Source organism: Tachyglossus aculeatus, chromosome 4 (genome assembly GCF_015852505.1).
Source record: "Tachyglossus aculeatus isolate mTacAcu1 chromosome 4, mTacAcu1.pri, whole genome shotgun sequence".
NCBI lineage: Eukaryota > Metazoa > Chordata > Mammalia > Monotremata > Tachyglossidae > Tachyglossus > Tachyglossus aculeatus.
In genome coordinates, this window is record NC_052069.1 from 38,940,906 (window position 1) to 38,964,498 (window position 23,593).

Here is a 23,593-nt window from a genome sequence, read left to right on the forward strand (position 1 = left end):
CATTTATTAAGCGCTTACTATGTGCAAAGTACTGTTCTAAGCGCTGGGGAGGTTACAAGGCGATCAGGTTGTCCCCGGGGGCTCACGGTCTTAATCCCCATTTTACAGATGAGGGAACTGAGGCCCAGAGAAGTGAAGTGACTTGCCCAAAGTCACACAGCTGACAAGCGGCGGAGCCGGGATTCGAACCCATGACCTCTGACTCCAAAGCCCGGGCTCGTTCCACTGAGCCACACTACTTCTCTATTTGTTAAGTGCTCATTATGATAATAATAATAATGATAGCATTTATTAAGCACTTACCATGTGCAAAGCACTGTTCTAAGCGCTGGGGAGGTTACAAGGCGATCAGGCTGTCCCACAGGGGGCTCACAGTCTTCATCCCCATTTTACAGATGAGGGAACTGAGGCCCAGAGAAGTGAAGTGACTTGCCCAAAGTCACACAGCTGACAAGTGGCGGAGCCGGGATTTGAACCCATGACCTCTGACTCCAAAGCCCGGGCTCTTTCCACTGAGCCACACTACTTCCCTATTTGTTAAATGCTCATTATGAGAATAATAATAATAATGATAGCATTTATTAAGCGCTTACTTTGTGCAAAGCACTGTTCTAAGCGCTGGGGAGGTTACAAGTTGATCAGGTTGTCCCACGGGAGGCTCACAGTCTTAATCCCCATTTTACAGATGAGGTCCCTGAGGCCCAGAGAAGTGAAGTGACTTGCCCAAAGTCACACAGCTGACAAGTGGCGGAGCAGGGATTTGAACCCGTGACCTCTGACTCCAAAGCCCGGGCTCTTTCCACTGAGCCACGCTACTTCTCTACTTACTAAACGCTCATTAGGAGAATAATAATAATAATAATGATGATAGCATTTATTAAGCGCTTACTATGTGCAAAGCCCTGTTCTAAGCGCTGCGGAGGTTACAAGGCGATCAGGTTGTCCCACGGGGGGCTCACAGTCAATCCCCATTTTACAGATGAGGTCCCTGAGGCCCAGAGAAGTGAAGTGACTTGCCCAAAGTCACACAGCTGACAAGTGGCAGAGCTGGGATTTGAACCCGTGACCTCTGACTTCAAAGCCCGGGCTCTTACACTTCTCTGGGCCTCGGTTACCTCACCTGTAAAATGGGGATTAAGGGTAAGCGCCCCATGTGGGACAGGGACTGTGTCCAGCCTGATTATCTTGTATCTACCCCAGCGCTTAGAAGAGTGCTTGGCACATAGTAAGTGCTTTACAAGCACCGTAATTATTTATTATTATTACGATTTAATGGTATGTGGACGTTGCGGATATTAAACAAGCGTGGCTGCTCCACGCGTTCACTGAAAGTGTGCTGACTCTTCTGCCAACACTAGAGATAAGCGCTTAGTACATCATCATCATCATCATCAATCGTATTTATTTTTTTTAATCTATATTATTGAGCACTTACTGTGTGCAGAGCACTGTACTAAGCGCTTGGGAAGTACAAGCTGGCAACATATAGAGACAGTCCCTACCCAACAGTGGGCTCACAGTCTAAAAGGGGGAAGCGCTCAATAAATACCATTGAATGATGATGATGATGATGATGGCATTTATTAAGCGCTTACTATGTGCAAAGCACTGTTCTAAGCGCTGGGGGGATACAAAGTGATGAGGTTGTCCCACATGGGGCTCACAGTCTTCATCCCCATTTTACAGACGAGGGAACTGAGGCCCAGAGAAGTGAAGTGACTTGCCCAAAGTCACACAGCTGACAAGTGGCGGGGCCGGGATATGAACCCATGACCTCTGACTCCAAAGCCCGTGCTCTTTCCCCATGAGCCACGCCACTTCTTCATATTTGCTTGTTCATTCATTGAATGAATGAACCCGGAAGCTGGAGATAATAATAATAATAATGATGGCATTTATTAAGCGCTTACTACGTGCAAAGCACTGTTCTAAGCGCTGAGATCCATTTTGCTTCTGATTCACTGAGAGCTCTTCCGACCGAAAAGGCGACCGTCCCACAAAAAGTTCTTGAGGCAATTACGCAGGAGCTGCTGCATGCTAATGACTGTCCTCGTGGAAGAAAACGAACAAATAATCAATCCCAATTGATTGGGATTGTCTGGCATGCTCCACACGATGCTAAGGCAGTTCGAGTTTAACTAATATATGAAAAATCACAAGGAATCGATTCATCGTATTTACGGAGTGCTTCCGGTGTACAGGGCGCTGCACTGAGTGCTTGGGAGAGCCTGCTGTAACAGAGTTGATTTTTTAAAATTGATTTTTCAATTGATTTAAATTGATTTTTAAATGTAATTAAATTTAAATTTTTTAAAATTAATTTAAACATTTTTTTAAATGGTATTTGTTAAGCGCTTACCATGTGTCAAGCACTGTTCCAAGCGCTGGGGTGGATACAAGGTAATCGGGTTGTCCCACGTGGGGCTCGCAGTCTTCACCCCCATTTTACAGATGAGCTGAGGCCCAGAGAAGTGAAGTCACTTGCCCAAGGTCACACAGCAGACAAGTGGCGGAGCCGGGATTAGAACCCGCGACCTCTGACTCCCAAGCCCGGGCTCTTTCCGCTAAACCACGCTGCTTCTCTACCCACAGCGAGTTTACAGACCAGAGGGGGAGAGACACATTAATGTGTGTCTTTTAGACTGTGAGCCCACTGTTGGGTAGGGACGGTCTCTATATGTTGCCAACTTGGACTTCCCAAGCGCTTAGTACAGTGCTCTGCACACAGTAAGCGCTCAATAAATACGATTGATTGATTGATTAATGTGAATAAATTAGACATGTTATAGAAGGGCTGAGGGAGGGGTGAATAAAGGGAGGCAAATCCAGTGCAAAGGTGATACCCCCTCGTCCCCCTCTCCATCCCCCCATCTTACCTCCTTCCCTTCCCCACAGCACCTGTATATATGTATATATGGTTGTACATATTTATTACTCTATTTATTTATTTTACTTGTACATTTCTATCCTATTTATTTTATTTTGTTGGTATGTTTGGTTCTGTTCTCTGTCTCCCCCTTTTAGACTGTGAGCCCACTGTTGGGTAGGGACCGTCTCTATGTGTTGCCAATTTGTACTTCCCAAGCGCTTAGTACAGTGCTCTGCACACAGTAAGCGCTCAATAAATACGATTGATTGATTGATTGATTGATACCAGAAGGGAGTGGGATGATGATGATGGTATTTGTTAAGCGCTTACTATGTCCAAAGCACTGTTCTAAGCGCTGGGGAGATTACAAGGGGATTGGGTCGTCCCGCATGGGGCCCACAGTTTAATCCCCATTTTATAGATGAGGTAACTGAGGCCCAGAGAAGTTAGGTGACTTGCCCCAAATCACACAGCTGACAATTGGCAGAGCCGGAATTTGAACCCATGACCTCTGACTCCAAAGCCTGCGCTCTTTCCACTGAGCCACGCTGAAATGAGGGTTTAGTGAGGGAAGGCCTCTTAGAGGAGCCATGGCACCATAAAGTCAGTCAGTCGAATTGATTGAGCGCTTTCTGTGGGCAGAGCACTGTACTAAGCGCCTGGGACCATACACTAAAACAGGCACGTTCCCTGCCCACAACGTACTTAGGGGGAAAAAGTCATTCTATTACAAATAAATCGACAGCTCACAAGTCCTTAGACAGGAGACCCAAACTTGTATTCCTTGTCTTGGTTGGACAACATACTTCTCATTCAGTCTCTATATCCTCTTAATAATAATAATAATAATAATAATAATAATAATGGCATTTATTACTAAGCGCTTGACTGCACCACTCTGTTCAGTCTCTATATCCTAATAATAATAATAATAATGGCATTTATTACTAGGCGCTTGACTGCACCATTCCGTCAGTCCCACAACACTCATGTACATATCCAGAATTTACTTATGTATTAATAATAATAATGGCATTTATCAAGCGCTTACTCTGTGCAAAGCACTGTTCTAAGCGCTGAGGAGGTTACAAGGCAATCAGGCTGTCCCACGGGGGGCCTCACAGTCTTGATAGCAGCATGGCTCAGTGGAAAGAGTACGGGCTTTGGAGTCAGAGGTCATGGGTTCGAATCCCGGCTCCGCCACACGTCTGCTGTCTGACCTTGGGCAAGTCACTTAACTTCTCTGAGCCTCAGTGACCTCATCTGTAAAATGGGGATTAAGACTGTGTGAGCCCCAAGTGGGACAACTTGATCACCTTGTATCCCCCCCAGCGCTTAGAACAGTGCTCTGCGCATAGTAAGCGCTTAACAAATGCCATCATTATTATTATTATTAATCCCCATTTTACAGATGAGGTAGTGTAAAGTTGGAGGGAGAACAGAACTAGGTGTCAAACATTGGTCTAAGAGTTGGGATAGATACAAGTTGATTAAGTTGGACAAAGTCCCACAGTCTGAAGTTGGAGGAAGAACAGAATTGAGGCACAGAGAAGTTAACTGACCTGCCCAAGGTCACACAGCATGCTAGTGGCAGAGCTGAGATTAGAACCCAGCGCTTTTTCCGCTTGCTGCAGAACCTTACAGATTTCCCTCTAGACTATAAGCGCCTTGCAAGCAGGAAGTGTGTCTACCAACTCTGTTGTACTGTACTCTCCCAGTGGTTAGTACAGTGACCCAGTGAGAAGGAGCGTGGCTCAGTGGAAAGAGCCCGGGCTTTGGAGTCAGAGGTCATGGGTTCAAACCCCGGCTCTGCCAATTGTCAGCTGTGTGACTTCGGGCAAGTCACTTCACTTCTCTGGGCCTCAGTGACCTCATCTGTAAAATGGGGATGAAGACTGTGTGAGCCCCAAGTGGGACAACTTGATCACCTTGTATCCCCCCCAGCGCTTAGAACAGTGCTCTGCACATAGTAAGCGCTTCACAAATGCCATCATTATTATTATTATTATTAATCCCCATTTTACAGATGAGGTAACAGACCCAGAGAGGTGAAGTGACTTGCCCAAAGTCACACAGGTGACAGTTGGCGGAGCCGGGATTTGAACCCCTGACTTCTGACTCCAAAGCCCGGGCTCTTTCCACTGAGCCACGCTGCTTCTCTTGGCAGCTCTCCTCATCTGGCCTAAAAGCCCAGCGCCTGTGAGCTCTTGTGGCCAATCAATCAATCAATCAATCAATCAATGGTATTTATTGAGTGCTTACTATATGCAGAGTGCTGCACTAAGCACTTGGGAGAGTGCAAGAATTAGCAGACACATTCCCCGCCCAAGAGCTCACAGACTAGAAGGGGTATATATGCGCATGAAGCAGCAAGGCCTAGTGGAAAGAGCACAAGCCTGGGAATCAAAAGGCCCCGAGTTCTAATCCTGCCTCTGCCACTTGTCTGCTCTATAACCTTGGGCAGGTACATGAGTCATTTAACCTCTCTGTGATCTCATCTGTAAAACGGGGATTACGACTGGGAGCCCCGCACGAGACATCGATTGTGACCAGAAGCAGCGTGGCTCAGTGGAAAGAGCCCGGGCTTTGGAGCCAGAGGTCATGGGTTCAAATCCTGGCTCCTCCAATTGTCAGCTGTGTGACTTTGGGCAAGTCACTTCCCCGAGCCTCAGTAACCTCATCTGTAAAATGGGGATTAAGACTGTGAACCCCCCATGGAACAACCTGATCACCTTGTAACCTCCCCAGCGCTTAGAACAGTGCTTTGCACATAGTAAGCGCTTAATAAATATTATTATTATATTATTATTATTAATGTGTCTACCCCCGTGCTTAGAACGGTGCCTGACACATTCTCAGCGTTAAACAAATACCATCATCATCATCATCAATCGTATTTATTGAGCGCTTACTATGTGCAGAGCACTGTACTAAGCGCTTGGGAAGTACAAATTGGCAACGTATAGAGACAGTCCCATTCATTCATTCGGTCATATTTATTGAGCACTTAGTGTGTGCAGAGCGCTGTAGTACTAAGCGCTTGGAAGAGTACAATATAAGAATAAACAGACACATTCCCTGCCCACAACGAGCTTACAGTCTAGAGAAAAAGGCCCACGTGACCCGTAAGGGGAAACGAACCCATGACCTTGGCGTTACCGGCACCAAGCTCTAACCCACTGAATCAATCAATCGCATTTATTGAGCGCTTACTGTGTGCAGAGCACTGTACTAAGCGCCACTGAACTAACTGGGTCTCACTCTTTTGGGAACCTTTGACCGTGTCCACATTTATGTGACTAAGGGAGGCACAGAGAAGCAGCATGGCTCGGTGGATAGAGCACGGGCCAAGGGGTCATGGGTTCTAATCCCGGCTCGGCCACTTAACAATAACGTTGGTATTTGTTAAGCGCTTACTATGTGCCGAGCACTGTTCTAAACGCCGGGGTAGACACAAGGTAATCAGGTTGTCCCAGGTGGGGCTCACAGTCTTCACCCCCATTTTACTGTACTAAACGCCGGGGTGAACACAAGTAAATCGGGTTGGACACAGTCCCTGTCCCACATGGGACTTCCCAAGCGCTTAGTACAGTGCTCTGCACATAGTAAGCGCTCAATAAATACGATTGATGATGATGACTCGCAGTCAATCAATCAATCAATCGTATTTATTGAGCGCCTACTGTGTGCAGAGCACTGTACTAAGCGCTTGGGAAGTACAAGTTGGCAACACATAGAGACGGTCCCTACTAATCTCCATTTTACAGTTGAGGTAACTGAGGCACCGAGAAGTTCAGTGACTGACCCAAACTCACACAGAAGTGACTTTTGCCCAAAGTCACCCAGCTGACGAGTGGCGGAGCCGGGATTAGAACCCACGACCTCTGACTCTAAGCCTGGGCTCTTTCCACTACGACACGCTTGCCTGCTGTGGGACCTTGGGCAAGTCACCGCACTTCTCTGTGCCTCAGTTCCCTCAGCTGTAAAATGGAGATTGGGACTGCGAGTCCCACGTGGGACAGGGACTGTGTCCAACCCGATCTGCTTGTGTTCACCCCAGCGTTTAGTACAGTGCCTGACACAGAGTAAGCGCTCACAAATACCATTACTCTTTTTAAAAAGGGAGTGCTGAGGTGTCAATCCTCTCCTCATAGCCTAGCCAGGGGATTGAGAAGCCCGGATAGTTCTCATTCTCTGGCCCAGTTCTCATTCTCTGGCAGTTTCAAAGCTCCAAGGACAATGCCAAAGTAATAATAATAATAATAATGGCATTTATTAAGCGCTTACTATGAGCAAAGCACTGTTCTAAGCGCTGGGGAGGTTACAAGGTGATCGGGTTGTCCCTCGTGGGGCTCACAGATTTAATCCCCATTTTCCAGAGGAGGTAACTGAGGCCCAGAGAAGTGAAGTGACTTGCCCAAAGTCACACAGCTGACAATTGGCGGAGCCGGGATTTGAACCCATGACCTCTGACTCCAAAGCCCGGGCTCTTTCCTACTGAGCCACGCTGCTTCAAGTGATAGGTGTATTTATGTAAGTCAATCGTATTTACTGAGCACTTACTGTGTGCAGAGCACTGTACTAAGCGCTTGGGAAGTCCAAGTTGGCAACATATAGAGACGGTCCCTACCCAACACTGGGCTCACAGTCTAAAAGGGAGAGACAGAGAACAAAACCAAACATACTAACAAAATAAAATAGAATAGATATGTACAAGTAAAATAGAGTAATAAATAGGCACAAACATATATACACATATACATACATATACTGTGAGCCCACTGTTGGGTAGGGACTGTCTCTATATGTTGCCAATTTGTACTTCCCAAGCGCTTAGTACAGTGCTCTGCACATAGTAAGCGCTCAATAAATACGATTGATGATGATGATATATATACATATATATACATAAATGTCTGCCTCCCCCTCTAGACTGTCAGCTCTTGAGAGAAGGGAGCCTGCCTACTAACTCGGTTATAAAGTACTCTCCCCAAGCACTTAATACAGCACTCTGCACACAGTAAATGCTCAATAAATACAACTGACTGGAAGGCAGGAAAGATCGTGGAAGACTAAGGAGAAATGCGTACTCAGGATTTTTCCACCCCTGAATGATGAGAGGGTAAAAGAAAATTCTACCTATAAAAGTTGCAAAATTGAGTGCAATCAATCGGGGGTATTTACTGAATGCTTCCTGTGTGCAGAATACTACACCACTTCTCCATTTCTATGCTCTGATAAATGCTATATGCTGGAAAAATCCTAACTACTCATTCCTCAGTCTTCCACAACCTTTCTTGCCTTCTGCTCTCCCAATCAATGATATTTATTGAGCGCTTACTAATAACAATGATGATGATGATGGTATTTGTTAAGCGCTTACTATGTGCAAAGCACTGTTCTAAGTGCTGGGGTAGATACAAGGCGATCAGGTTGTCCCACGTGAAGCTCACAAATCTTAATCCCCATTTTATAGATGAGGTCTCTGAGGCACAGAGAAGTGAAGTGACTTGCCCAAAGTCACACAGCTGACAAGTGGCGGAGTCGGGATTAGAACCCACAACCTCTAACTCCCAAGCCCGGGCTCTTGCCACTGAGCCATGCTGCTTAATCAATCAATCGTATTTATTGAGCGCTTACTGTGTGCAGAGCACTGTACTAAGCGCTTGGGAAGTACAAGTTGGCAACGTATAGAGACGGTCCCTACCCAACAGTGGGCTCACAGTCTAGAAGCTTACTGTGTGCAGAGCACTGTACTAGGTGCTTGGGGGAGTACAATATAACAGAGTTGGAAGACTCGTTCCCTGCCCTCAATGAGCTTGCACCGCATCCTTTTCTATCCAGACAGACCCCCGTTGTTGAAAGAGCTTTCCTGAATTCTGCAGCTGTGGTCTGTCCTATTCATTCTGGATAATTACATGTGATCGGAGATCTGTGGCACAACTTCAAAAAAAGGAACAAAAAAAAATATGACCCTCCGCCCCACCAGAATAATAATAATAATGATGATGATGGCATTTATTAAGTGCTTACTATGTGCAAAGCACTGTTCTAAGCGCTGGGGAGGTTACAAGGTGATCAGGTTGTCCCACGGGAGGCTCACAGTCTTAATCCCCATTTTACAGATGAGGGAACTGAGGCCCAGAGACACCCCTCACATCCAAGCCGTCACCAAAACCTGCCGGTCTCAGCTCCACAACATCGCCAAGATCCGCCCTTTCCTCTCCATCCAAACCGCTACCCTGCTCGTTCAAGCTCTCATCCTATCCCGTCTGGACTACTGCACCAGCCTTCTCTCTGATCTCCCATCCTCATGTCTCTCCCCACTTCAATCCATACTTCACGCCGCTGCCCGGATTGTCTTTGTCCACAAACGCTCTGGGCATGTTACTCCCCTCCTCAAAAATCTCCAGTGGCTACCAATCAATCTGCGCATCAGGCAGAAACTCCTCACCCTGGGCTTCAAGGCTGTCCATCCCCTCGCCCCCTCCTACCTCACCTTCCTTCTGTCCTTCTCCAGCCCAGCCCGCACCCTCCGCTCCTCTGCCGCTAATCTCCTCACCGTTAGGCCTCGTTCTCGCCTGTCCCGCCGTCGACCCCCGGCCCACGTCCTCCCCCTGGCCTGGAATGCCCTCCCTCCGCACATCTGCCAAGCTAGCTCTCTTTCTCCCTTCAAGGCCCTGCTGAGAGCTCACCTCTTCCAGGAGGCCTTCCCACACTGAGCCCCCTCCTTCCTCTCCCCCCACCCCTGTCTTACCTCCTTCCCTTCCCCACAGCACCTGTATATATGTATATGCTTGTACATATTTATTACTCTATTTATTTTACTTGTACATATCTATTCTATTTATTTTATTTTGTTAGTATGTTTGGTTTTGTTCTCTGTCTCCCCCTTTTAGACTGTGAGCCCACTGTCGGGTAGGGACTGTCTCCATATGTTGCCAACTTGTACTTCCCAAGCGCTTACTACAGCGCTCTGCACACAGGAAGCGCTCAATAAATACGACTGAATGAATGAATGATAGCTGTTAAGCCCTTATGTGCCAAGCACCGTTCTAAGAGCTCGGGCAGACAGAAATTTATCAGGTTGGAGACAGTCCCTGTACCACATGGGGATCACGCTCTTAATCCCCATTTGACAGAGGAGGTGAATGAGGCCCACGGAAGTAAAGTGACTTGCCCAGGGTCACATGGCAGACAAGTGGCAGATCCGGGATTAGCACCCAGGTCGTTTGGACGGCTGGGTCCGATGGGGTGACCACTGAGAACGGGAGGCAAGGGTGGGAAGCAGAGGAGCGTCACGGGGAGCTGGGAATCGCGGGTTAAAGACGTGGTTAACTTTGCCTTCGCTCCAAGATCTGGTTTCATCATCATCATCATCAATCGTATTTATTGAGCACTTACTGTGTGCAGAGCACTGTACTAAGCGCTTGGGAAGTACAAGTTGGCAACATAGAGAGACGGTCCCTACCCAACAGTGGGCTCACAGTCTAAAAGCTTCAGACTGCGGCTGGCCAGATGGCTGTTGTGGAAGCCTTAGATACCAAAATACATTCAGTTCTTAAAGAACAGATGTTTTCACTAGATGCTTCGGGAAGAACATTATTAGGGAAAAATTAAGGAACGTTCTTCCGACAACACATACCTATCCGAGGGAAAAACAACCATAATAACGGTGCTATTTGCTACGCACATATTATGCGTACTGTACTAAGCAGCTGAGGAACAGACATTATCAGATTGGACGCAGGCCCCGACCCACATGGGGAATCACAGCCTAAACCCGACGCCAAGCATCTCTGAAACCCCCAGTTTATAGATGAGGGAACTGTAGGCCTGGAGGAGTTAAAAGTTCAAGCCACACAGCAGGCAAGTGGAGTCAGAATTAGAACCCAGATCCTCTGAGTCCCAGGCCTGTGCTCTTACTCCTGGGCCCATATTGTCCAGAAAAAATGGTTGCGTACACTCACAATAGGTGTCGAAGAAGCTGTTCCTTAATGGTTGGGGGCGGGATGGGGAGGGAAGGAGGGAGAGGAAGAGTAGCGGTGCACATACCGCACCTTACGGATCTGTATGCTGATACACAAATATACATGTACGAACTAGCTAACACACATCAAGAGGGTGCCAATAATAGTAATAATGTGATTTGTTAAGCTCTTACTATGTGCCAAGCACCGCTCTAAGTGCTGATAGGATCCATACACTGTAAACCCCACTAACTCCCAGAGAAACAGTGCGGCCCACTGGAAAAAATGCGGGTCTGGGAGTTGGAGGACGACTCTACCAGCGGCCTGCTATGTTACCTTGATGGCTCCGTGCCTCAGTTTCCCCACCTGCTCTCCCTCCTACTTTAGATTGAGCCCCACGTAGGACTGGGATAGTGTCCAGCCTAATCGCTTTGTTCCTATCGCAGGGCTCAGTACAGTGCTTGGCACATAGTAGGCACGTAAATACCACAAGGCATGATTATTATTGTTATTATTACTATTATTATTTCTATTGAGAGGGCTGGGCACCGGCATACCCTCCCAGAGCCGTCGTTGGCCCTGCTAAGGCACAGGACTGGCCAGCTGAAGCCCCACAGGCTTCCTACGCCTTCAAAGGGGACAAATCTGAAACACATGGGAGGGTGGAAGCAATTAACTAAGGAGCCATTTTTTGGAGGAATTTGTTAAATGCTGACTCTGTGCCACAACTGTGCTAAGTGCTGGAGTAGATACAGGCTAAATCAGGTTGACACGGTCCCTGTGGGAGCTCAGTCTTAATCCTCAGTTTACAGATGAGGGAACTGAGGCTCACAGAAGCAGCACGGCTTAGTGGAAAGAGCACGGGTTTGGGAGTCAGAGGAGGTGGATTCTAATTCCGCTCCGCCACTTGCCTGCTGTGTGACCTTGGGCAAGCCACTTAACTTCTCTGTGCTTCAGTTACCTCATCTGTAAAATGGGGATTAAGCTAGGGGCCCCACGTGGGACAACCTGATTACCCTGTATCTACCCCAGCGCTTAGAACAGTGCTTGGCACATAGTAAGTGCTTAACAAATACCATAATTATCAATTATTATTATTAACCAGAGAAGTTAAGTGACTTCTTGCCAAATCCACTGGCTCCTACTCCCTCCTAATCCTCCTTGATCTCTCAGCTGCCTTTGACACTGCTGACCATCCCCTTCTCAACACTTTATCCAACCTTGGCTTCGGGTACTCCGTCCTCTCCTGGTTCTTCTTCTCCTCCCCCTCCCATCCCCTTACTGTGGGGGGTTCCTCAAGGGTCAGTTCACTCCCTTGGTGAACTCATTCGCTCCCACGGCTTTAACTGTCATCTCTACGCTGATGACACCTAAATCTACATCTCTGCCCCTGCTCTCTCTCCCTCCCTCCAGGCTCCTATCTCCTCCTGCCTTCAGGACATCTCCACCTGGATGTCCGCCCACCACCTAAAACTCAACATGTCCAAGACTGAGCTCCTTATCTTCCCTCCCAAACCCTGTCCTCTCCCTGACTTTCCTATTACTGTGGACAGCACTACCACCCTTCCCTTCTCATAAGCCCACAACGTTGTTGTCATTCTTGACTCCGCTCTCTCATTCACCCCACACATCCAATCTGTCACCAAAACCTGCCGGTCTCACCTTCACAACATCGCCAAGGTCCGCCCTTTCCTCTCCATCCAAAATGCTATCTCGTTGGCACAATCTCTCAACCTATCCTGACTGGATTACTGCATCTGCCTCCTCTCTGATCTCCCAACCTCCTGTCTCTCCCCAGTTCAGTCTATACTTCACTCTGCTGCCCAGATTATCTTCCTACAGAAACGCTGTAGGCATGTCACCCCACTCCTCAAAATTCTCCAGTGGTTGTATCAACCTTCACATGAAGCAAAAACTCCTCATTCTCGGCTTCAAGGCTGTCCATCCCCTCGCCCTCTCTTACCTCACCTCCCTTCTCTCCTTCTCCAGCCCAGCCCTCACCCTCTGCTCCTCTGCCGCTAATCTCCTCACCGTGCCTCGTTCTCGCCTGTCCCACCGTCAACCCCTGGCAAACGTCCTCTTCCTGGCCTGGAATGCCCTCCCTCCCCACATCCGCCAAACTAGCTCTCTTCCCCTCTTCAAAGCCCTACTGGGAGCTCACCTCCTCCAGGAAGCCCTTCCAGACTAAGCCCCCCTTTTCCTCTGCTCCTCCTCCCCTCCCCATCGCCCCTACTCCCTCCTTCTGCTCTACCCCCTTCCCTGCCCCACAGCACTTGTGTATATTATTATAATAATATTAATATTATATATATATTATATACATAATATAATAATATTCATTATTCTATTTATATTAATGATGTGTATTTATCTATAATTCTATATAACCTATTTTGATGCTATTGATGCCTGTCTACTTGTTTTGTTGCGTCTCCCCCTTCCAGACTGTGAGCCCGTCCCTATATGTTGCCGAATTGTACTTTCCCACTTAGTACAGTGCTCTGCACACAGTAAGCGCTCAATAAATATGATTGAATGAATGAAGGGTGGAGCCGGGATTAGAACACAGAACCTTCTGACTCCTAGGCCAGCGCGCTATCTACTCAACCACACTGTTTCTCCATGACTGATGAGGTGGACAAAACTGGAAACGCCGAGAGCCACGCCTTCAGTGGCTGTGAAACATTGCGCCCAACACTCTCCAAAAAGGGCGCCCTCAAGATATTTTCCCCTCACAAAAGGGAGAGCTTGGAAAGATTTCATGGTCTAATAGTAATGCCCGATTAAATGGAGGCAGCATTTGGCTGGGGATATTTTCTATTCGACTGCTAGGCTAGCATTTGTTCATCATCAATCGTATTTATTGAGCGCTTACTATGTGCAGAGCACTGTATTAAGCGCTTGGGAAGTACAAATTGGCAACATACAGAGACAGTCCCCACCCAACAGTGGGCTCACAGCCTAAAAGGGGGAGACAGAGAACAAAACCAAACATACTAACAAAATAAAATAAATAGAATAGATATGTACAAGTAAAATAAACAAATAAATTTGTTCAGTGCCCACTGGGTACAGAGCACTGTACGCGGCGCTTATTACGAGACTTAAGAGGCACGATCTCTACCTTTGGAGAGTTTATAATCTAGAAGAGGAGACAGACTCTTTAAATTACAGACAGGGAGGAGAATAGAGTATATAAACTATGTATGCTATGGGTATTGTGGGAACTTTGGTGCCTAGGTGGGCCGACGCAGTGGTTGAGGGACATGAGGTTGGAAGATTACAGATTAACCCCAGAAGGCCTCGAGAGACACTTCCTTCTCCCGTCTAAATTCTTTTCGGAACACTGAAAATGTCTTTAGCAGAGCCTGCTTGACTTCATACGGAAAAAATGCCAGATATCGCAGGAATCCAGATTCTCCAACCATAAATACGGGCTTTTTTTACAACAATTATTTAGAATATGATTTTTGATGAAATGCAAATGTTTCACAGTGAATTTACTGTCCTTTCAGCACAATCACAAACTCAAACACACTCTCTAGAGTTTACGTGCCGCTCGGCTTTCAAATCACCTCATATCGTACTCTGCCAAGCGCTTAGCCTTGCGCACAGCAAGTGCTCCGTAAATATTGATCGAGGGCAATCACATTATGGATCATCTTCTTAAATCTCTGAAACACATTCTAACTTTCAAGTAAATAAAGCAATCAAATCTATACGAATGTACAAATCCGTAAGCCAGGTTTAATAATAATAATGATAGCATTTATTAAGCGCTTCCTATGTGCAAAGCACTGTTCTAAATGCTGGGGAGGTTACAAGGTGATCAGGTTGTCCCATGGGGGGCTCACAGTCTTAATCCCCATTTTGCAGATGAGGTAACTGAGGCGCAGAGAAGTTAAGTGACTTGCCCAAAGTCACACAGCTGACAATTGGCAGAGCCAGAATTTGAACCCATGACCTCTGACTCCAAAGCCCGGGCTCTTTCCACTGAGCCACCCTGCTTCTCACGCTGCTTTAAACTATAGAATTCTTATTTCAGGTACGCAACACAGTGATCAAGTTGATTCATTCATTCAACCGTATTTATTGAGCGCTTACTGGGTGCAGAGCACTGTACTAAGCTCTTGGGAAGTTGGGTAGGGACCATCTCTATATGTTCATTCATTCATTCAATCGTATTTATTGAGCGCCTACTGTGTGCAGAGCACTGTACTAAGCGCTTGGGATATGTTGCCAACTTGTACTTCCCAAGCGCTTAGTAAAGTGCTCTGCACACAGTAAGCGCTCAATAAATACGATTGAATGAAATGAATGAATGAATGAACATATAGAGACGGTCCCTACCCAACAACTTGCTCACAGTCTAGAAGGGGGAGACAGACAACAAAACAAAACATGTGGACAGGTGTCAAGTCGTCAAAACAAATAGAATTAAAGCTAAATGCTCATCATTAACAAAGTAAATAGAATAGCAAATATGTACAAGTAAAATAGAGTAGTTGTGAAGTTCTGCTTCACAATGAATTGGGAATACTCGCAGTGCTCTCATAAAAGAAGCAGCGTGGCTCAGTGGAAAGAGCCCGGCCTTTGGAGTCGGAGGTCATGGGTTCAAATCCCGGCTCCACCACTTATCAGCTGTGTGACTTTGGGCAAGTCACTTAACTTCTCTGGGCCTCAGTTACCTCATCTGTAAAATGGGGATGAAGACTGTGAGCCCCCCGTGGGACAACCTGATCACCTTGTTAACCTCCCCAGTGCTTGGAACAGTGCTTCGCACATAGTAAGCGCTTAATAAATGCTATCATGATGATGATGATAACCTTCAAGTTATGAATTACTACAGCATTTTGGCATTGGCTTGTTGAAACGGAATGGGAAATCTTAATTATAAGCAACTTCCACAGCTAGTTGAACACTTGGGAAATACCACCCGTTCATGTATTTGAGACAAAAGGATGTTTGGATAGGAAAATGTGATTCCCATTTCGACTACTTCACGCCACACGATCGATTAATCTTAGGCCAGAGGCTGGCCATTTCTCGCGTGGGCACCAAAGGGTGGCAGGTCACGCCATTCTGGCTGAAACAATCAATCGTACTTATTGAGCGCTTACTGTGTGCAGAGCACTGTACTACGCGCTTGGGAAGTACAAGTTGGCAACATATAGAGACGGTCCCTACCCAACAGTGGGCTCACAGTCTAAAACGGTCTCTGTCGCTTCCCGTTTGGGGTGGCCACCACCCTCCCTCTCCGTTCCCTCTTCTCCCCTTTACAAAGCGGCACGTTACCAGTGCCTGTCCGAAATCAAGCGACCAGGAATAAAAGCATCCAAATAAAAACAGCAAAACTTGAAAAAACTTACTTCTTATTGAACATTGTTGAGTTCTCTCTCCTTTTGGTGAATCCAATAGGTAAAATTTTCAGGTCAATGTTCAGCCTTCTGGCCCGGTTTTTCATATAATTTAGCTAACAGTAAAAAAAAAAAAAAAAAAAAAAGTGTTGAAATACTACCTTTAAATGAACTCAGAATGAAATAACTCCAGTTATTTCATTCAGGTACTCTATACACACACATGCAAGCACACCCCCATTAGGTGCTGAGGAAAGAAAACAAAAAGAGATGAAAGTCCAAGTTAACTGTCAATTTTGGGCAGCCCTAATTGAAGAGATGATGGAAGATAAGGTTGAAGTACTGGCTGAGTAAAATTAGGTTTCCAGCTAACCCGGGATCCCAATTATGCACAGAAAAGGCATGACTGCGCTATACAGCTGCGCTAAACAGCTCACTGCTGTGTTTAATATTTTTTTTTCAAGCGCTTAGTACAGTGCTCTGCACACAGTAAGCGCTCAATAAATACGATTGATGATATACATTGGGCTTTCAGGTAATTCACAGTAACAGATGGCTGGGCAGAGAGCAACAATTCCTAATTTTGATCATTCTACTCAACCATCTGCAGAAGTTAAAAAACTGCAAAAGACCAACCTAGAACTTCGTATTTGTACGAAGCTACCAGATGGAAGCACATGGGCAATCACACATAATGGCTGGAAATGGGGTAAGTGGTATGGAAGTGGGATGTGGTATTTATTAAGCGCTTACTACGTGCCAGGCACTGTACTAAGTGCGGGGGTAGACACACAAAAATCAGGTTGGACACAGTCCCTGTCCCACATAGGGCTCATGGCCTTCACCCCCACTTTCCAGATGAGGTAACTGAGGCCCAGAGAAGTGACTTGCCCAAGGTCACACAGCAGACAAGTGATGGAGCTGGGATTAGAACCCAGCGCCTTCTGACTCCCGAGTCCGGGCTCTTTCCACTAGGCCATGCAGCTTCTCAAAGCTTCTAAAATAGACAGTGGGAGAACCTGGGGCTGTAGACGCTCAAGGAACACTTTCATTCATTCATTCATTCAATCGTATTCATTGAGCACTTACTGTGTGCAGAGCACTGTGCTAAGCACTTGGAAAGTACAAGTTGGCAACATATAGAGATGGTCCCTACCCAACAGCGGGCTCACAGTCTAGAAGACTTAGACTTAATCCCATAAAATGACAAACTCACAGTGTCCCCAGGATGAGAGGCTACAACATCTGGAAGACTGTCTGAGTTGAGGATTCCACTCTCTTTCTTCCTCCCTTCAAAGCCCTACTGAGAGCTCACCTCCTCCAGGAGGCCTTCCCAGACTCAGCCCCCTTCTTCCTCTCCCCCTCCTCCCCACCCCCCATCTTATCTCCTTCCCCTCCCCACAGCACCTGTATATATGTATATATGTTTGTACAGATTTATTACTCTATTTATTTTACTTGTACATATTTATTCTATTTATTTTATTTGGTTTATATGTTTTGTTTTGTTGTCTGTCTCCCCCTTCTAGACTGTGAGCCCGCTGCTGGGTAGGGACCATCTCTATTTGTTGCAAACTTGTACTTCCCAAGCGCTTAATACAGTGCTCTGCACACAGTAAGCGCTCAATAAATACGATTGAATGAATGAATACATGGCACTTATGTACATATCTGTAATTTATTTACCTAATGCCCGTCTCCCTATCTAGACAGTGAGCTCTCTGTGGACAGGAAGTGTGAGCCCACTGTTGGGTAGGGACCGTCTCTATGTGTTGCCAACTTGTACTTCCCAAGCGCTTAGTACAGTGCTCTGCACACAGCACTCAATAAATATGATTGAATGAATGAATGAATGTGCGTTATATTGGTCTATTGTACTGTCCCCCAGCACTTAGTATCATACTATGCACACAGTAAGCGTTCAATAAATACCACCGAGTGATAACCACGATTCATTCTAATGTCTGTGTCCCCCTCTAGCCTGTACGCTCGTCATGGGCAAGGACTATGTCTATTATATTGTTCTACTGTACTCTCCCAAGCGCTTAGTAGTAGTAATAATAATAATAATAATGGTATTTGTTAAGCGCTTACTATGTGCAAAGCACTGTCCTAAGCGCTGCGGAGGATACAAGGTGATCAGGTTGTCCCAAGGGGGGCTCACAGTCTTAGTCCCCATTTCACAGATGAGGGAACTGAGGCCCAGAGAAGTGACTTGCCCAAAGTCACACAGCTGACAATTGGCGGAGCCGGGATTTGAACCCAAGACCCATGTGCATAGTAGTGTACTATGCACACAGTAAGCGCTCAATAAATGCCACTGAGTGATAGCTACAATTCATTCTAATGTCTGTCTCTCTCTCTAGACTGCAAGCTCATAGCGGACAGGGATCACGTATAAAAATTCTGTTGGACTTTCCCAACTGCTTAGTAGAGTGCCCTGCATATAGTAAGCACTCAATAAATATTATTGATTGATTCGGGAGAAAGATAAAAGCTACTCTGGGAAATTAAATTAGGAAACACTCCTTTCCAAACAGTGTACTGTACTCTTCCAAGTGCTTAGTACGGGGCTCTGCATTCAGTAAGCATGCAATAAATACCATTGATGGATTGATTTTAGGGGGTTTTTTTTAGTTGTAATGGTATTTACTGAGTGCCTGGGTGCAAAGTACTATGCTAAACATATATTTTGAAGACTAAGAGTTCATTTACTCTTTTTTAGGAAACTGGTTTTAGGAAACCCCTTCTTTCCTCTCCCCCTCGTCCCCCTCTCCATCCCCCCGTCTTACCTCCTTCCCTTCCCCACAGCACCTGTATATATGTATATATGGTTGTACATATTTATTACTCTATTTATTTATTTATTTATTATTTTACTTGTACATTTCTATCCTACTTATTTTATTTTGTTGGTATGTTTGGTTCTGTTCTCTGTCTCCCCCTTTTAGACTGTGAGCCCACTGTTGGGTAGGGACTGTCTCTATGTGATGCCAATTTGTACTTCCCAAGCGCTTAGTACAGTGCTCTGCACATAGTAAGCGCTCAATAAATACGATTGATTGATTGGTTTGCTGGGAAACCGTAAGACCCAAAAGTAGCTAACGAACCAGTGAATCAAGTAATTAAGAAGACAAGGACCACTTCTCTCCCTTGCAAAAGTAGCCAACACTAAGACGGTATCTATGATTTCAGAACACTTAGAAAGATCGACTAAATATATGAATGAAATTGTTTTTTACGAAAATTTAAAGTCAGTATTACAGAAAAGCTGTCATTTTACACAATCTCTAAGGAAAAACTTTAAAAAAACTGCTTAAGGGTACTACATTTATATTCCAATAATGTTATTTCTCCTGCTCAAACCAGTCTAAAAACCTCACAAGTTAAAAACTGGAATGGAAACTTACAAATTTGTGTGTTGACGGTCTTTTCAAGAAAATATCTCTAGCGGCACAGTCAGCTGACCTTCCGGCATCTTCCAAAAATCGATAGTCTGAATTTGAAAAACAAATCAAGAATATTCACCATCAAAGCGGAGGTAGGCCGGAGCATCTATAAAAAGAAACTATTACTCACCACTCAGAAGATTCATATCAGTGAATTCCTTTTTGGAAACAAATGCAGTCTTATCTCGAATTCCACTGCACATGAGGTCTGTTTTATGTTTCTTCACGCAGGCCAAACTAAAAAGACACACAGAAAAAGCAGCGTTCAGGTGTTGAAGTCGGTAGGTAATGAGATGGGGGAAAAAAAAAATCTTCAGGGCAATATCATACCTGCAAGAACATTTTAAACAACGGGGACATCTGTATTTCGCTTCTTCTGAGCCACAAGTTTCACAACTTGAGAAAATAAAAGAAGAGACATTACATTAGAGCCATTCTTCTCTACAAAGAATCTGCATTGTTGCAGGAGCATTTTCGCTATGAAATTCAGACATTTTTCCTAATTAAAGCAGTAATTCATATGAGTGCTTTCAATTCCCCCTCCGGAAAAGCTTCCCTGATTAATAAAGATTTCACCAAAGATTTCTATGAAATCTAAGCTCACTGTGGGCAGGGATCATGGCTACCCATACTGTACTACTGAATTATCCCAAGCGCTTAGTGCAGTGTTCTGCACACAGTAAAAGCTCAATAAATACCACTGGAAGAGAGACTGCTCCTCACTTTTAATTATCCATGCTTAAATTCCTAGGTCACCTACCTACTTTTTAAACTTAGCACTCCTGCCCATTCTTCCAGTGACCCTCCTCACACACCCACACTATCGACTGAAGAGTGAAATTAAAACGGAGAGATGTCCAATAAAAAGGTGAAGGTCTGTGCTCCTTTTCCCTGGGTCGGTGAAGCAGAGCTAAGCTTCCTCTCCCAATCCCATGCCGGAACTGGAAGACCAGAAACTTCGAAAAAATGAATGTTTACCATCAGCTCGGTTGGCCCAGTATTCTCTTTGAAAGCAGAAGCGCGACATAATTGGAAGGACACCGTGATGAATGTCCCCATTGACATCCTGCTCCGTGATTGCAGTTATACCACTTAAATCCCACATTTTTCCCTGTAATTCAAAGGTGGACAAATACGTCCCGGGGCAGGCCCTGGCCCCACCACATGACTCTAGCCGGCCTATTGCCGTGTCCATCCAAAGGAAAATCAGATCACTGATGGTTATAAACCTTGCAAATTTGTGGGGAAACTATATGGAGGATTTTTAAAACCATAAATACAATAACTATTTTATTGATAGGCACTGAGAAAACCAAATAATTTGTGGCTAGTCCTCAACTGTGTGACTTTGGGCAAGTCACTTCACTTCTCTGGGCCTCGGTTCCCTCATCTGTAAAATGGGGATGAAGACTGTGAGCCCCACGTGGGACAACCTGATCACCTTGTAAATTCCCCAGCGCTTAGAACAGTGCTCTGCACATAGTAAGCGCTTAATAAATGCCATAAAAAAAAAAACAAAAACAAAGCAATGGCTCACCCCTATTAGAATTCCTAATCACAGAAGGTGCTCAATAGCACGGATTGATAAATGTTACTGATGAATCTTTCTTGATCCTTCCTAAAATCAATCGATGGTTTGTACCTAGTGCTTACTGCGTGCCGAGCACTGCACTAAAGCCCGTATGGTAGTACAGTGCTCTGCACACAGTAAGCGCTCAATAAATACGATTCAATGAACAGTAATCCATAGTGTGATCCCTACCCTCAAACATATATTGGACAGAACCTAGCATAATCAATCAATCGTATTGAGCGCTTACTGTGTGCAGAGCACTGTGCTAAGCGCTTGGGAAATACAAGTTGGCAACATCTAGAGACAGTCCCTACCCAACAGTGGGCTCACAGTCTAAAAGGGGGAGACAGAGAGCAAAACCAAACATACTAACAAAATAAAATAGAATAGATATGTACAAGTAAAATAGAGTAATAATAATAATAACAATAGTAGTTAAGTGCTTACTATGTGCCAAACAATGGGGCAGATATGCAAGATAATCAGGTCCTACTTGGGGATCGGTCTAATTAGGAGGGAGAGCAGGTACCGAATCCCAATTTTTGCAGATGAGGGAATTGAGACACAGAGAAGCGAAGTGACTTATCCAAGATCATATGGCAGGTAAATGGGAGAGCCAGGATTAGAATTCAGGCCCTCCGACTGCCAGACACACGCTCTTTCCACGAAATCCTGAAGCTTTTTGATACAACCTATCTCACACTTCCAGATGAGTATGGTTGGGACCTCCAGATTCTGGAAGTTTCTGCGGTCCCAACCATACCTGTGAGTTGGCTACATCGCTACATTTGTCCCTTGTTAACTCATCATCATCAATCGTATTTATTGAGCGCTTACTATGTGCAGAGCACTGTACTAAGCGCTTGGGAAGTACAAATTGGCAACATATAGAGACAGTCCCTACCCAACAGTGGGCTCACAGTCTAAAAACAGTGGGCTCACAGTCTAAAAACTCAATCAATCAATCATATGTATTGAGCGCTTACTGTGGGCAGAGCCCCAGTTCCTTCTGAAATGCAACCTTTATTGACCTCACCTTCAGCCCCACAGTACTTAACGAATATATCCATTATTTATATTAATGTCCGTCTCCTCCTCTAGAATGAAAGCTCCCTGTAGGCAGGAAACACGTCTACCAACCCTGATGATCATAATAATAGTATTTTTTAAGCGCTAGGTGTCCAGAACTGTTTTAAGCACTGGGGTAATAATAATAATGATGGTGTCTGTTAAGCGCTTGCTATGTGCAAAGCACTGTTCTAAGCGCTGGGGGGGGATACAAGGCGATCAGGTTGTCCCACGTGGGACTCACTGTCTTAATCCCCATTTTACAGATGAGGTAACTGAGGCACAGAGAAGTGGCTTGCCCAAAGTCACACAGCCGACGAGTGGCGGAGCTGGGATTTGAACCCATGACCTCTGACTCCAAAGCCCAGGCTCTTTCCACTGATCACCTTGTAACCTCCCCAGTGCTTAGAACAGTGCCTTGCACATAGTAAGCGCTTAATAAACGCCATTATTATATTATTATTAACAAGTTCCCTCATCATCATGGCTGCGGCTGTTGTTGTGGCCCACCTGGTTAGGGCCATTTTCCTTTTTCTGTCGGCTGGGGGCTGTGGCTTTGGCCGGCGGGCCGGGCCGGGCCCTTCCGCGGGCTCAGGCGGTCCTTCCTTCGCCCCTCCGGCCACCTGGCCATGGTCGCTGGCCCCCTCGGCCTGGGGGGCTTCTCCCCTGGCCGCTTCCCCGGCTCCCACGCCTTCCTCGCCCCACGCCAACGCCATCTTGGGCCCTGGGACACCCGGGACACCTTCTGCTCCGGCCGCCCCGTCCATCCTTTGCACACCACGCCTTTCTCCCCCTGCTCTGCCCTTCCCTGCCCTCACCGGCCTCCGCTCCCTCACAGCGCGCTCCCTTCCCGGGCTCTCCCCTCACAGCGCGCTCCCTTTCCAAGTTCTCCCCTCACAGCGCGCTCCCTTCCCAGGCTCTTCCCTCACAGCGCGCTCCCTTTCCAAGTTCTCCCCTCACAGCGCGCTCCCTTCCCAGGCTCTTCCCTCACAGCGCGCTCCCTTTCCAAGTTCTCCCCTCACAGCACGCTCCCTTTCCAAGTTCTCCCCCTCACAGTGCGTTCCCTTCGCAAACTCTTCCCTCACAGTGTGCTTCCTTTGCAAGCTCTTCCCTCACAGCGCGCTCCCTTTGCAAGCTCTTCCCTCACAGCCCGCTCCCTTTCCAAGCTGTTCCCTCACAGTGCACTCTCCTTTCCAAGCTCTTCCCTCACAGCCCGCTCCCTTTCCAAGCTCTTCCCTCACAGCCCGCTCCCTTTCCAAGCTCTTCCCTCACAGCGCGCTCTCCTTTCCAAGCTCTTCCCTCACAGC

The 23,593-nt window shown here is 46.2% G+C and overlaps 1 protein-coding gene across 1 annotated transcript in view; it reads right to left on the bottom strand.

Annotated features, from left to right (window-relative positions):
• Positions 1-23,347, bottom strand: part of ZNHIT6 (zinc finger HIT-type containing 6) — a 93,189-nt gene extending 69,842 nt beyond the window's left edge. Inside the window, exons 1-5 of the mRNA XM_038745297.1 lie at positions 22,797-23,347; positions 19,976-20,041; positions 19,776-19,882; positions 19,607-19,692; positions 16,209-16,312 (exon numbers count right to left, since the gene is read on the bottom strand). Of these exons, the coding sequence (XP_038601225.1) occupies positions 16,209-16,312; positions 19,607-19,692; positions 19,776-19,882; positions 19,976-20,041; positions 22,797-23,053 (620 nt within the window). The 5' untranslated portion in view covers positions 23,054-23,347. The remainder of the gene's footprint in view (positions 1-16,208; positions 16,313-19,606; positions 19,693-19,775; positions 19,883-19,975; positions 20,042-22,796) is intronic.
• Positions 23,348-23,593: the final 246 nt, after the last annotated feature.